The 14499-nt window shown below is 43.3% G+C and overlaps 1 protein-coding gene across 3 annotated transcripts in view; it reads left to right on the forward strand.

The window, feature by feature from the left end:
* Window positions 1–14499, forward strand: part of CLCN3 (chloride voltage-gated channel 3) — a 116636-nt gene that overhangs the window by 36169 nt on the left and 65968 nt on the right. For all 3 annotated transcript variants that reach the window (XM_045018389.1, XM_045018392.1, XM_045018390.1), the window contains exon 2: window positions 4339–4514. In XM_045018389.1, coding sequence (XP_044874324.1) covers window positions 4355–4514 — 160 coding nt within the window. In that variant the 5' untranslated portion in view covers window positions 4339–4354. The remainder of the gene's footprint in view (window positions 1–4338; window positions 4515–14499) is intronic.

Consider the following 14499-nt stretch of genomic DNA (forward strand, 5'->3'; position numbering starts at 1 on the left):
TAGGCCCTCTCTACCATCCTCCTCGGCAGGACCTACGCAGACCAGCCCCAGACACTTGCGGACCTTAAAGCACTTATTTTGCAGACACACTCAAGGTTGATATTGCAATCCCCTCTACGCTGAATCCAGTTAACCCATTGTTCTCAAACCATTTCTCCCACTTCCTTGAGGCCTTGGCTTAGATTACTTCAGATTGCTGGATTCTCAGCACAGGAGTTACACCATCCAATTTTTTTGTCTACCGCACCTTCCCAAGCCCCTCCCCTCCCCCATGTACTTCTTCAGGGACCCTTTTCTTGAGCAACTGTAGGAACAAGAACCCCAATCCCTCCTTCACCTCCTGGGATCTGAGGAGGAGGTTCCATTCCACCTAAGAGGAAAGGAGTTCTGTTCCTATTACTTCCAAATTCTGAAAGCTGAGGGTGGTCTCAGACCAATTTTAGACCTGCGTCATCTCAACTGCCATCTCAAACACTTTAAATTCCACATAGTCTCCTTGGCTTCTATCATTCCCTCGCTGCATCCATGGGATTGGTATGCTGCCCTTGATCTAAAAGATGCATGTCAATTTTCTGAGACCAGACAATTCCTAAGATTTGTAGCGTGCCAAGGTCATAATCAGTTTGTGGTCCTTCCTTTGGTGCAGCTGTCAGGCCGAATGGTCTTCAACTAATGCATGGTAGGTGTGGCAGCCTTTCCCAGGAAAAAGTTCATCCAAGAGGATGTTAACAGATAACTTGATCATGTATTCCTGTACATCAACGACTGGCTGGTCAAGGGCCGGTCCAGAGCTCAAGTGGAAGGCAACATCCCTCACATCCAATCGACCGTTAGCATGTTAGGTCTACTGATAAATGACCAGAAATCCACCCTTATCCTGGTCCAAAGGACATAGTTCATTGGCGCAGTTCTTAACTCCATGTGAATTCTACTTCCAGGTGATATTTTTTGTTTGATTACATCTCTTATATGGTCCCTCCAGGCTCATCCGATCACAACTGTATGAGAGAGCCTAAGCCTTCTGTGCCACATGGCTTCGTGGACAAACATAGTGCATCAAGCAAGGCCTGGTTGGCCTCACGTCATAACTTGGACTCAGTACTCATGATGCCCGCTCAGGTCCTCAACTTACTAACGTGGTGGCTGAACCACCGCATGGTATATTCAGGGGTACCCTTCTCAAGGCCTCAACTCCCGATGTCTCTAGTATCTGAAGCAACAGCCCTCGGCTGGGGAGCCCCCCTAGAATCCCTCAGGACACAGGGCCTCTGGTGTCAAGAAAAACTTTCCCTCCATATCAACATCAGGGAGCTCAGGGCAGTCTGCCTAGCCTGCCGGGTGTTCTACCCCACATTATGAACAGGACTGTATCGATTTTCATAGATAATACAGTGGCCATGTTCTACATAAACAGAGCAGTGCGCATTCTTCCCCACTGTGTCAAGAAGCAATCTGACTGTTGGAGCTCATTCCATCAGTCTAGAAGTGTCCTACCTTCTGGGAATGCAGAACCAGCTGGCATATCACCTCATCAGGTCTTTCTTCTCTCACCATGAGTAAGGCCACATTTTAGTCACAGGTATTTTTAGTAAAAGTCATGGACAGGTCACAGGCCATAAACAAAAATTCACAGCCCGGGACCTGTCCATGACTTTTACTAAAAATACTCACCTCCACTAAAACTTGGGCTGGGGCACTCTGGTGGAGGTGTCTGGGGCACTGCGGGTGCTGGAGGATGTGGTCTGGGACCCCTGCTTGTACTGGGGGAGGGGGATTGGTGGGGCTTCCTACCCAGCTCCGCATCTCTGCAGCTCCTAGGCGGTGGAGGCAGGGGCCAGGGCAGGGGCTCCTGCCGCAGCTAATAGGAGCAGCTGGGGCAGGGCCTGTGTGTGGCGTGGAGAACTCCCCTTGGCTTCTCCCCCACCTAGTAACTGCAGGGGGTCCAGGCCAGTGGGAGCCCGGGAGCCCTCCACCCTGAGGTAAGCCTCCCCCCACACACTCCAACCCCCTGCCTATAGCCCTGAGCCCCCTCCCACACACCCAAACTGCTGCTGCTAGCTCAGGGGCTGCCTGGCTCAGGCAACCCTGAGCCAGCACCAGCCGTTGCAAAAGTCACAGAGGTCACAGAAAGTCACAGAATCCGTGACCTCTGTGACAGACTCGTAGCCTTAACCATGAGTGATCTCTCCGAGCGAACATCCCAAGGGACATCCCCCAATGGTGTGGGACTTCCCTTATATACCTGTTCGCTACCTGCAACAACAGAAAATACCATCCATTCGCTCTGTGAGGCCACAGCCCAGGTCACAGACGCGTTCCTGTTGTCATGGACAAAGTACCTGTATTATGCATTTTATCCTACCCTGCTGATTCAGAAGGTTATGATGAAAATCAAGCAGGACCAAGCATGGGTCATTCTCATAGCCCCCAGGCAACACTGGTTCACTACTCTCTTAGGGCTTTCAGTAGCAGCCCCACTACAGCTTCTGCTATATCCAGACTTGATCTCCTGAAACGACAGTTGGCTGCTCCCCCCCAGTGTAGACCAGGGCTTAGTGGCCATCGCTTTGGCCAGAAGAGTCTCAAAGATCTGGGCCTTCACATCAGAGCCCCCATATATGGTCATCTTCAGGAATAAAGTCCAGCTGTGTCCATACTTGTCGTTCCTCCCAAAGGTGGTTTCACAATTCCACTACAGTCAAGCAATCTTCCTGCCGGTATTCTGCTCTAAACCACTCTGGCCTCCTCTGCTGCCTTCCCAGCACAAGTCCCTACTCAGGACATCTGCAGAGCAGCAACCTGGTCGTCAGTGCACACGTTCTCAATGCACTGTGCCATCACCTAGCAGGCTAGAGACAATGCCAGCTTCGGCCACACATTTTTGCAGTCATCTTGTCCTTAAACTCTGAACCTACCTCCTGTACAACTGCTTGAGAGTCACCTACATTGGACTGGACATGTGCAAGCACTTGAAGAAAACGCGGTTACTAATGTTTCTGTAACTTGTTCTTCGAGATGTGTTGCCATTTCAAAACCCACCATCTGCCCCCTCTTATTGGAGGCGGTCAGTAAGAAGAAACTGAAAGGGAGAGAGGTCAGCAGGACCCTTCGTACCGGCAGCATGAGTGCATGGCACCAGAGGGCACTGGAGCCAACCCGATGGATACCACTAAGGGAAAGAATTCTGGCAACTGTGCTCAGGGTTCATACACACCTACATTGGAATGAACATGTGCAACACATCTCAAAGAACAGTTACAGAAAAGTTAGTAACTGTGTGAGCGTGTGTGTGTGTGTTTTGTTTATATAGATATAGAAGTAGAAGCAGGGAAGACAGTCATCAAGGTTCAGTGGCATTTTCCCTCCAGATAGGCCTATAGAAATGACTGGCTCACATCTTGACAAAATCAAAAGTACAGACTAATTAGCCTCTCCCTGTGTGAATATGAAGTAAACACAAGCAAATCTTGTGTGTCCATCCCTCTTTTTCATAACCAGTGTTGCCATATTATAGTGTGTGCAAAAAGGTGATCCATTGCAACTTGCAGACTCCTCTGTGCTAGCAAAGGGATAAACTTTGCTATCCTATTTGATTATGAATGTGTGGTTAAAAAATGAAGTTCTTGTTTGACTTATATTAAACTAGAACCAGTTCTTAATGTCTATTTTTGGTTTCCAACTTCTTAATAAAAGTTTTTCAGTAATTTACAACTTATTTTCTGACTTAGCCCCATTTAAGTAAATTCAGACTTAACTCTTTAAACAGATTTTTAAAAAATCAACTTTAAAACTTGCTTTATACTCTGAGCTCTGACTCAGGTAGGTATTACAGTAGACTGTATAACATAGTTGGCCACACTGATCTGCCTTAGTGGCTAAGGAAGCTTACTTTTTCATTTACCTCCCAACCCTGAGTATTTTAATATTGAGTGTTGTTTATGCCATTGACCTTCCTTGTGCTTGTTTAGAGATGAATATTGGCTAGGCATCTGTCCAAAGGGAGCCTATTTGGATTACTATCATGTTTCTTCAGAGTGGAATAGTTACAGGAGAATTGATATTGAAGTAGGAAGGTCCTGGGAAGGGGGATGAGGGAGAATTAGCCATAAATAAGAAATTCTTCCTTGCTTAAGAGGTCCTACATTGTAAGTATTGTTATACCAATATTTAACTAATAAAAAGTATTAAAATATAGTACTTAGACGTTGTTCCACATAGTATGATCTGAATTTTTATCAAATTAAGCTCAAGACTATTTGCTTTATTTATTATGAATTATCTGTTCTCTATTGTGTATCTTAAAAGCTGCTCCTAACACAGTGTTCTTCCTTCTCTTAGGTTATAAAGCAGCTAAATGGAGTCTGAGCAGCTGTTCCATAGGGGCTACTATCGAAATAGTTACAACAGCATAACCAGTGCAAGCAGCGATGAGGAACTTTTAGATGGAACAGGTGTCATTATGGACTTTCAAACTTCTGAAGATGACAATTTGTTAGATGGTGATGCATCAATTGGTAAGTTAGTAATTCTTATTTATGGCTTTTTGGTTTATAATCTTTCTTTCATTTGAGTCTAGAAAGGAACAGTTTTTGAAGCAGTAATTAAAATTTTCTAGATCTTGTCAGCAAATCTGTTCATGAACAGATGGCTTTAAAAAAAGTTACTGAAAAATGTATATTAGTGTCTACTAAGGTTTCTCTTGCTAAGCACTTATATTAGACTTACAGTGCTAACTTTTCTGATCTTATGTCTTCTATCATTGCTTACAAAGCTGAAAAAAATCTTATTAAGTTTCTCTTCTCTTTGGGAAGAGAGTCATAAAAGCCCCTTCTCTTTTCTTATCTGGCTCTTTGAGTGAGAAGGCTGCAAAGTTAGCTCTCATATCTGAACAGCAACTCATGAGAATAGTTTGCTTATTATCCTCTATAGTAGAATTAGACTGGGTGTAACTATTTTCCTACTGTTTACTGTAATCTGCTTCTTAGCACTATTCCCTTCCATATCAGAATAGAATGATGAGTTTTCTGTAGTTGGTGACCGTACTACCAAGAATCCCGGGAAAAGTACCTTGTCACTAAATGACTAAGTTAGAGCGACAAGGTGAGTGAGGTAATATCTTTTATTAAACCAACATCTGTTAGTGAAATAGACAAGCTTTCAAGCTACACAGAGATCTTACTCAATTTAGAGTAAATATGCACTCTATGGTGGTGAATAACAAACACTGGCAAGGGGAAGAGATCCATCAGCAACAGAGTGTAAAAACCATGATTCAGTCAGTTCTACTGTTGCCTGACCCATTTGAGCAGCAGCTGTGAAACTCACCAGTATCTTCTAAGTTTTATTGTGCTTCTACCTCTCTTTGTGGGCAGAAATGAGGAATCTCTTTTGTGTCTGTATCTACCCGAGTATCTCCAGCAACTGTCTGCTTGCCTCAGGTTTTAATCTGTAAAATGGGGATAGTAATATCTTTGTTGCTTGTAAGAGTCCCATCAGCAACAGCAGAGTGAACTGTAAATGTGAACTTTGCAATTTCTGTTCCGACTACTTTGGAACAGATGAGATTTTCATCTTCCATCAGCTGGTACTCAAGAAAGCTATCAGCACAAGTAAAAGGGCACTGAAGTGATCCCACTCATCACTCTATATGTGAGGTCTTCAGAAACATTAATGAATTCATCTTCACAACACTTATGTGGGGTAGCGAAGTATTATTGTCCTCATTTTACAGATTCGTATTCTCCAACCCCTATTGCTTCCCTTTTCCCCTTCACCCTGGCTTTGTCCCTGTCATTCTCTCTTGTTTTGTGCCCAGCCCTCCGCTGTATTCTATTATGGTAGTTTCCTTCACCACCACATTTCCTGGGCACTAGCAGGCAGAGCATTGAGAGCACGGTTATCCATTCCAATTCATGGCACCACAGTGGCCCTTGGCAGCTAGAGGAGCACTTGCAGGCCAAGTGCTGCTCAGCCTCTGCATCCTTAGGATGGAGTTTGCTCAGTACAGAAAAACCTTTTGAGAGTTTTGGTGTCAAACTCTTTTTAAAATGTCTTTACTGATCACCAACAGTGATTTTTTTCAGAGGATTATAAGTTGGCCAATTTGGGGCAGAATTTCATACGACAGAAAGGCAACCCCTAGTAGAATTTCAAGTTCTCGCTCCAGTCCATGGAGAGGCAATAGTTTCTCAGTGAAATGATTGTAAGGATTTTTTAATGATTTTTTCCCTAACATCATTCTTCAAAATGATTTAACTGTTTTACCAGAAATTCTTCAAAGAAATTTAGCCTGATGCAGACACCCATCATGGAAATTTCTGCCCAGATAGTTAGTTTGGAAAAGACCTAAGCAACTGAAAACAAAGGGCTTATAATGGAAAGTGTTAGATCATCTAGAGATTTTTTATAAGGTTGCCTATCTTATTAAAAGATAGATTAAAATGGGTCTACTCATTTTTTACGATTACTGCATCTTAGTGTGGAGCACTTAGTTGTGTTGGAGGTTGCACTTTATTTGCAGGGTTTGTGTGTGAGGATTATAGTTTAAATGGGATCCTAATCACATACTTTAAATGTAATTTGTTGGTCTTGTTCACCTGTTTAAGACAGAGAAGGGTTTTATTTTTTTTTCATGGTTTGGTCTGATTAGGAGGGTTTTCACTTAAGGCACACTGGATCAGGCAGGATCAATCATTAGTATAGCAGAATTTGAATATAAATTGGGCTAAAGAGCAGATGAGCATCTAATTTCACTAAGTGCTTCACAAGAATTACCCAGAATGGATCTGCGGGTTTATACACTCAAGTGTATCTGATATTCTTCTTCCTGGCAATGAGCTTATTTTATCAATGACTTACCAAAACCTTAACTGCCAAAATCCTGGTCATCAGTATAATAGAACAAGAATTTCTACTATAATAATGTTTGATTAGAATTAGTAGTTTCTCGGGATATTTACACTTCTTATAACTAAAAAAATATTTTGTATAAACTACCAAAGAGTTAAAATATAGATACCTTATGGTTTATTTACTGTAAATTGCTGTCGTTGGCAGTCCTGGAGGATTTTTTTATCAGAGTTGCAAAAACATGCCTATTAAATGTTTAAGTACACAGCAGAATATTTTGGGAAACTAAATATGTATTTATTTACTATTCTTTCTATCTCCTTGGTGTGTGAATTTAAATCTTCATGCTAATCTTGTTTCTGACAGGGCCAAAATCAAGCATGTGCCTTCCTGCTGGATTTCATGGCTTTATTATTGTGGCTTGTTCTTTGATCTTTTTCTTTTTCACTTTTGTTTTTTTGGGCTACTGCTACCTTTATAGAATGGCTTCTGGTATTTTAAATTGGATTTTCCTCTATCTTCCCTCCATTATAATTTTTTAAAAATGTTTTTATGTTCGTTGAATCCAGGCATGCAAGATGAATCCATCATACAGAATTAAATTACATAGTTTATGGCTAATCATCCTAAAGCTACCCTGTATCTTTCCAAGTGATTCTGAATTAATGAAAAGAATGAAGAAAAAATAAAATGGGGACAATTTTAATCTTGTAGCCAGTCATTTTTTGTAAGAGTTTAAAAAAAATTAAATTGTGCCTGCAATGTTTAGTTTGCTTGTATTTGCAAATTTAACTTTTCCTCCAGTTTACAAAATAAAACGTATTGCAGAAAAAAAAATGCCCTCTTTATTCAGGGGCCTGGTCCAAACCCCACTGAAGCCAATGGAAACTTTTCTGTCGACTTCAGTAGCTCTGGCTCAGCCATCTTAACCACTAGGCCCCTGAGTCAGCAGAACCTTTAAGCATATGCTTCTCCTTAGTCACATGAGTAGTACCACTGAAATCAATACTCAATCCCTGAGTCAGCTAAGTACTTAAGAATAAGATAGGTGATATACATTCGTTATTTGGTAATTCTTTGTATTGGGTATTGAATGCAGGCTAAAATAGAGACCATACAGGGAACACTAAAGGACTCATCCTACTTGCCTTACCCAACCACACCCATATTGTCTTCTCTAGCTCAGGTGAGTAAGGCATGTAGGATTTGACCCTATGTCTATTAAGCATTTTGAATTCACAGGCTAGGATTTGTCTACAAATCATTTTCGTGAAGACCTGGGTATTAATATTTAGATTAACTATATGTATAAGTGAGCTTTGTGTTAGAGATTCATGGTTTTGATTTTCAGTTTATGGTTTGAATTGATTCCTGCAGCTCCTCATAGATTTCTCCTTTTTTCTGTACCTAATACTGAGATAGTTTTGTTTAGGTAATTCTGTCACTCTTTGCTGTCTCAATGATTAACAACTGAAAGCATCTATCACAGGAGTTCAGATACCATGGTGATGGATGAAATATAAACTGTCTGGCCAGATATGGTGGCATTTTCACTATTCTTAACTCTTACATGTGTAAATTTATTTTACACTCTGATGCTTTTTGTTCACACAAATCTCATTGACTTCAGTGGTACAAGTGAGGTCTGCAAGATTGTGGTGTTAGGGAGGGCCAGTAAGCATCACTAACCTGTGAATCCTTTTTGAGTGCCTGGAGACTGCCAGTGGAGGGAAACCACTGGCAGTTCTTGGTAAACTCTTTCAGAAATCCTGTTATAACAGGTAAGTAGTTAGGCTGCTGTATGTGTGTAGGCTTTGGATGTCTTGAATCACATATCTGCCTTGGAGCAACACTGGCTTGTCAACTGTGATTTAAAAAAAAACTGTTTTGTTGCCTGTTAAAGCTTATCTATTTGTAGAAATTACATTTACTATATTTTTTTCTGTTTGAGTTAATATCTGCTGAGAAGTAAGAGGATATATTACAATGGGTCGGCAACCTTTCAGAAGCGGTGTGCCGAGTCTTCATTTATTCACTCTAATTTAAGGTTTTGCGTGCCAGTAATACATTTTAACATTTTTAGAAAGTCTCTTTCTAGAAGTCTGTAATATAGAACTAAACTATTGTGTGTAAAGTAAATAAGGTTTTTAAAATGGTTAAGCAGCTTCATTTAAAATTAAATTAAAATGCAGAGCCCCCCTGACTGGTGGCCAGAACCCGGGCAGTGTGAGTGCCACTGAAAATCAGCTCATGTGCCGCCTTCGGCTCCCGTGCCATAGGTTGCCTACCCCTGTGTTATAAGCTGATATGCAGGCACTTCTGATATTCTAGCCTCTTTAGGAATGGAAAAAAATTATAAATGCACATTTTTCTATAGAAGTACTTCTGCAGATATCTGCTTTATGCTTGCGCATTAGAGATTTTCCCCATTTAGTTAGCTAGCTAGCTAGTTAGTTATTGCTTAAATTGAATTAATATATATGTGCTCTGAATTTGGCATATTTGCTGTTGAGGACCATCTGTATCATATGCTGCTACAAAATATTATGCCACCTGCATGAGCATTTCAAAGCATGCAGGAGGAAATCCATTCTCCTATTTGTTAAAGGGACAATGCCACTTACAAACCATATTTAATTTGTATTGCAAAATATATGTATCCATGTTACTAAAATACATTATTACATTGGAAGAGTTTGTAAAATCTAGGTTTTTTTCACTAGAAGAATTAGAATTTTCTGAATATAAGCTGGAATCTCCAGAATTGATAACTTGATGCAATGTGAAGATTATTCTGTTAAACACTTAAGTAAGGAAATATATTTATAAATTAGAAGACAGAATGCGTAATATTCTCAGCCTTTGCCCCAAATATAGTTTTTGTGAAGACAAGCGCTCTCAAAACCTATGATAAAGGCTCAGTTTACTCTGCAACCAGCACTAAGTCCATGTCTATGTTAGGAGTGCTTTATCAATATACATATTCCATACAAGCAAAGCCCTCCTGGTGTGAATGTCGTTTATAACAGCAAAGCTGTGCTTTTACCAATGTAGCTCATTCAACCATCTTTAAATGAAGAAAGCTGTACTGGTAAAAGTACACTTTTACTGGTATAACTGTGTTTACAGTAGGGGCTACTGATGGGACTGCTATGTCTGTCAGGGATCACACCCCTGGCTGACATAGCTGTTGTGTAGACATAGCCTCAGTTACATTGACACCGACAGAAAATGTAACACCAACAGACTCTGGTCATCAGTGGGCAGGACTGAACCTGTGACCTCTGGAGCTAAATGCATGACCCTCTACTGCATGAGTTAAAAGCTGTGTGGCTCTTAGCAAAGGCTATAGCAGACTCATCAATCTCAGATGGTCTAGATGCCACTAGAGGGGAATAGAGCACCACACCAAGCAGGTATGGGTTACACCAACACTTAATAAATTCTAAAAAAGATTGTAGAGAGAGAAGGGGTGAGGTAATACTACAACACTGCATACAAAAGAGATTGTAGGTAATCTAGGTTTGTAGGTAGAACTTAAATGAAAGCAGAAGGTCAAGCAATCCGTTTCCTAGTACAGTCATAACTTGCCTTTTTTTCTGCCCTCTAAACATAAAATCATACAAGATGAGGGTTGAAAGAGACTTCGGGAGGTCTAGTCCAACCTCCTGCTCAAAGCAGGACCAACCCCAAATAAATCAGACTGTTTTTGTTCCTGAATTCATGGGCGGCAGGTTATATACGTGTGCAGTGCCCGGGCTCCAGGAATATTCAGGGCCGGGTGCCCTGCTCCAGCAATATTTGGAGCTGGGTCTCTCCCCCGGCCCTGCCCGGATCGGGCCCCGGCCCCCGCAGGCCTCCCCCTGCCCCGCCATGTCCCTGCCTGGAGCAGGTCCCAGCCCCCACCTGCCACCCCTCCCCGTGCGTGTCCCCCCCTCCCCCCGCTGCCGCGCCGCGTCCCTGCCTGACAAAACACACTGCACGCCTCTCCCCTGCCTGCTCTGTGCTGCTGGAGATCGGCTCCTGGCAGAACTAATGTCTGCTGCCGCAGGGTCCTAGTGCCTGCCCTCCACTAATGGCAAGGCAGGCTGCCCTTACCCTGCCCTTCCGCCCTCGCCCTGAGCCTCCCCAATGCCCCAGAGCCCTCATCCCCCCCGCACCCTAATCCTCACCCCCAGCCAGAGCCCTCATCTCCCCGCACCCTAATCCTCAGCCCCAGCCCTGAGTCCCCCCACATCATGAGCCCCACAGCCCACACCCCAAACCTCTGCCCTAGGCCTGAGCCCCCTCCTGCATCATGAACCCCTCATCCCCAAGCCCCAGCCAGAGCCCTCATCGCCCCGCACCCTAATTCTCTGCCCCAGCCCTGAGTCCCCCCGCACCCTAATCCTCTGCCCCAGCCTTGAGCCCCCCCCACATCATGAACCCCTCATCCCCAGCCCCAACCTTCATCCCCCTGCACTTCCTCCTATCCCCAAACTTCCTCCCAGAGCATGCACCACCTCCCCCTTCCTATGCCCCCACCCCCAGCCCAGAGCCTGCACCCAAACTCGGTCCCAAAGCCTGCACCCCTCACCCCCTCCTGCACACCCACGCCCTGCCCCAGCCCGGAGCCTGCACCCAGCACCCAAACTCCCTCCCAGAGCATGCACCCCTCACCCCTTCCTGCACCCCCACCCCCAGCCCAGAGCCTGCACCCAAACTCCATCCCAAAGCCTGCACCCCTCCTGCACCCTAATCCCCAGCCCAGGACCTGCACCCCATACCTCCCCCCGAAACCCCACCCAGAGCCTTACACAGGTGGGGGCAGAGTTTGGGGGGGCGGAGTTGGGGGGGCGGGTTCTGGGCACCACCAAAATTTCTACAAACTTGCCACCCATGCCTGAATTGACTGAATTGGGTATGAACTCTGCAACCCTACACAGTCTCAACTGAAGTGTAACTAGAGCGTCAAAATTCTCAATTCAACATTACACTTTGCACAAATGTATTAATAAACAGTATGCAGTATTGTATGTAGCCATGTCGATCCCAGGATATTAGAGAGACAAGGTGGGTGAGGTATAGTATCTTCTATTGGACCTACTTCTGTTGATGAGAGAGACAAGCTTTCAAGCTACACAGAGCTCTTGTTCAGGTCTGGGAAAGGTACTCAGAATGTCACAACTAAATACAAAGTCAATCCAACCGTTTAGCGTAAGTAGTTAGCACATATTCTAAGAGACCATTCAAGGTGAAGTGGCTTGTTATCACCCCTGTCATCATAGGACACCCCAAAAAAGTTGTGGGGGGAGGGCTGTAGGTCCTGCTTCCAGGAAGTAGAGAAGTTAATAATCATTAGATGAGATGAAATATTGGAAAAATTTGAAACCGAGTTTACTATTTATCTCCAGTATGCTTCCTTACTTAGCAATTTGCTGATTGCATGTTCTTACTACATCATATAAGCTGTTTGTGACATCTTTTTGCGGGGGTCTGTGTATGTAACATTGCTTAGCAGAATGGAGATCTGATTCTGTCTTCTAGACACTATTAGATTACAAACAATAAAATAAATAACTTTGACTATCTGTATTCTGTAAATAGGTTATTTTGTTTGTATAATACACCTTTCATTTCTGTCCCAGCTTTTTCTCCGGAAGAATGTGATTAAGATAAATGAGAAGATAACTGGTTCAACTGGAAGTGGTTGGCATGGATTTGGCTAATAGATCCATGTTGCAAGAGGATTGTGAAACTTTGTGCAATTCAGCCGAGTTTACTACATGTCATCAGGTGGGGCAGAGTAGCTACAGAATTGTTTTGTATAATCAGATTTGCAGATAACAGGGAATTTTCCGTGTAAGAGATGTTACGAAATATGATTTGGTTTTGTTTAATAGGGAGTTTAAAGTTTGGATAATGGAAGCTGAGCTGTGTGTTTGTTTGTTTTCTTGTTGTACAGGTAATTTTTACTGGATTCTGTGACTGTTTCCTTTCACTGACATGTTACTCTGCTGACAGGGCTTACGTCACATGTTCTGCACTTCCCCAGGACCATCAGCATCTCAATTTTTTGTACTTTTGATGATTGAGTCTCACGCTGATGTTGACATATGAGGATTTAGCTAACACTGTTGGTGAACACACATATGCAAGATCAGATGAATGCAAGAACCACAAGCATAGTTCCAAGTGGGATAGGCAAGATTGTCCATGACCATTGCATGCTGTTGTATCCTTGCTTTGCTCCTTTCGCTTTTTTCACATCAGATGTTAATACACCATTAACCACTTTGAAGAATGGTGTGATCTGCCACTGCTTTGCTTCCCTATTGTTGGGGTCAATCTGATATGCGTCCAAGTTTGACTTCAGTGTGTCTTTATAGTTTGTGCACTAGCCACCAGGAAAACAGGTGCCTTTTTTACAGTATTATTCCTGTATTTGTTTTAATATGCATGCTCTGATTCATATCTATGTGGTATCTTGTATTTACCTGAGAAATGGTAATGTCAAAAATTTATTAAAATCACCATCTTGAATGGTGTCTAGTAGTTGTTTGGCAGCCATGTTGGCTGCCCTTCTCTTTGGAACTTTGGTACCCTTTAGTTTGAGTTTGGCACTCTTTTGTGGAAAGGCGGGAAAAGGACTGGTCAGGTCGTCGCTAATCTGCATAGAGACTAGAGCAGTGGTTCTTAAACTTTTTTTTCCACGGACAACTTGAAAGTTGCTGAGGGTCTTGAACCACTTAATGATCTTTCCAAATGTTGTTTGTACCATTAGCTAGCTATTGTAAAGCGCTTCGGATAAAAGTGCTATATAAAAAACCTAAATAATGTGTTTTTGTTCTACAAATAAAAGCACACAACTCATATTTTAATATCAGTAGTCTCGCTCTCTCTGCTGTGGCAGCCACTGAACTGGGCTGGAAAGGAGGGGGTTCTCTCCCTGGCAACCGCAGCCCTGGAGCTGGAGAAAGTTACCTCTTTCTCCGGCTGCCACAGCCCTGCATGTCCCAAATTGCCCCTTACCTTCTCTTGTCATCCTACTGCCCTCCCACCTACTTCCCATTTCCCCCACCTCACCCCACTGCCTCCTCCCACCTACCCTCTATTCCCGCCCAAGGCCACCACCTCACCTTACATGTGCATCTTCTCCAGGGTCCAGGCATCTAATTAGTGGAGCCATGCTTGGAAGATTATATTGACGACAGAATTTTGGATAGACCAAGAGGAGGAAGAAGTGAAAAGTAGGAAGTCCAGGGAATAGGAGGTTGCAACAAAAAAGATACTAAGGGTATATCTACACTGCAATAAAATACCCACGACTGGCCCCTGTCAGCTGACTTGGGACTGGTCTATATAATTGCAGTGTAGATGTCTGGGCTCAGGGAGGGACCTCACAAGGCGGAGAAGGGTCTCAGAGCCCAGCCTTCAGCCCAGTCCCAGACATCCACATTGTCATTTTATAACCCTTCAACCTAAGCCCTGTAAGAGCAAGTCAGCTGACAGGGCCAGCCCTGTGTTTTGTGTGTGTGTGGGGGGGGGTTGTTTTTTTCCTTTTTTTCAGTGTAGACATACCCTAAATAGCCCAGTGAGACTCCCAAGCTCAGTATATTGTATGTAGAGATAAGAGTATTAACAGGACATCTACTTTTCCTTAATGGTTAA

The sequence above is a fragment of the Mauremys mutica genome, chromosome 5 (assembly GCF_020497125.1).
Source record: "Mauremys mutica isolate MM-2020 ecotype Southern chromosome 5, ASM2049712v1, whole genome shotgun sequence".
NCBI classification, from domain to species: Eukaryota; Metazoa; Chordata; order Testudines; family Geoemydidae; genus Mauremys; species Mauremys mutica.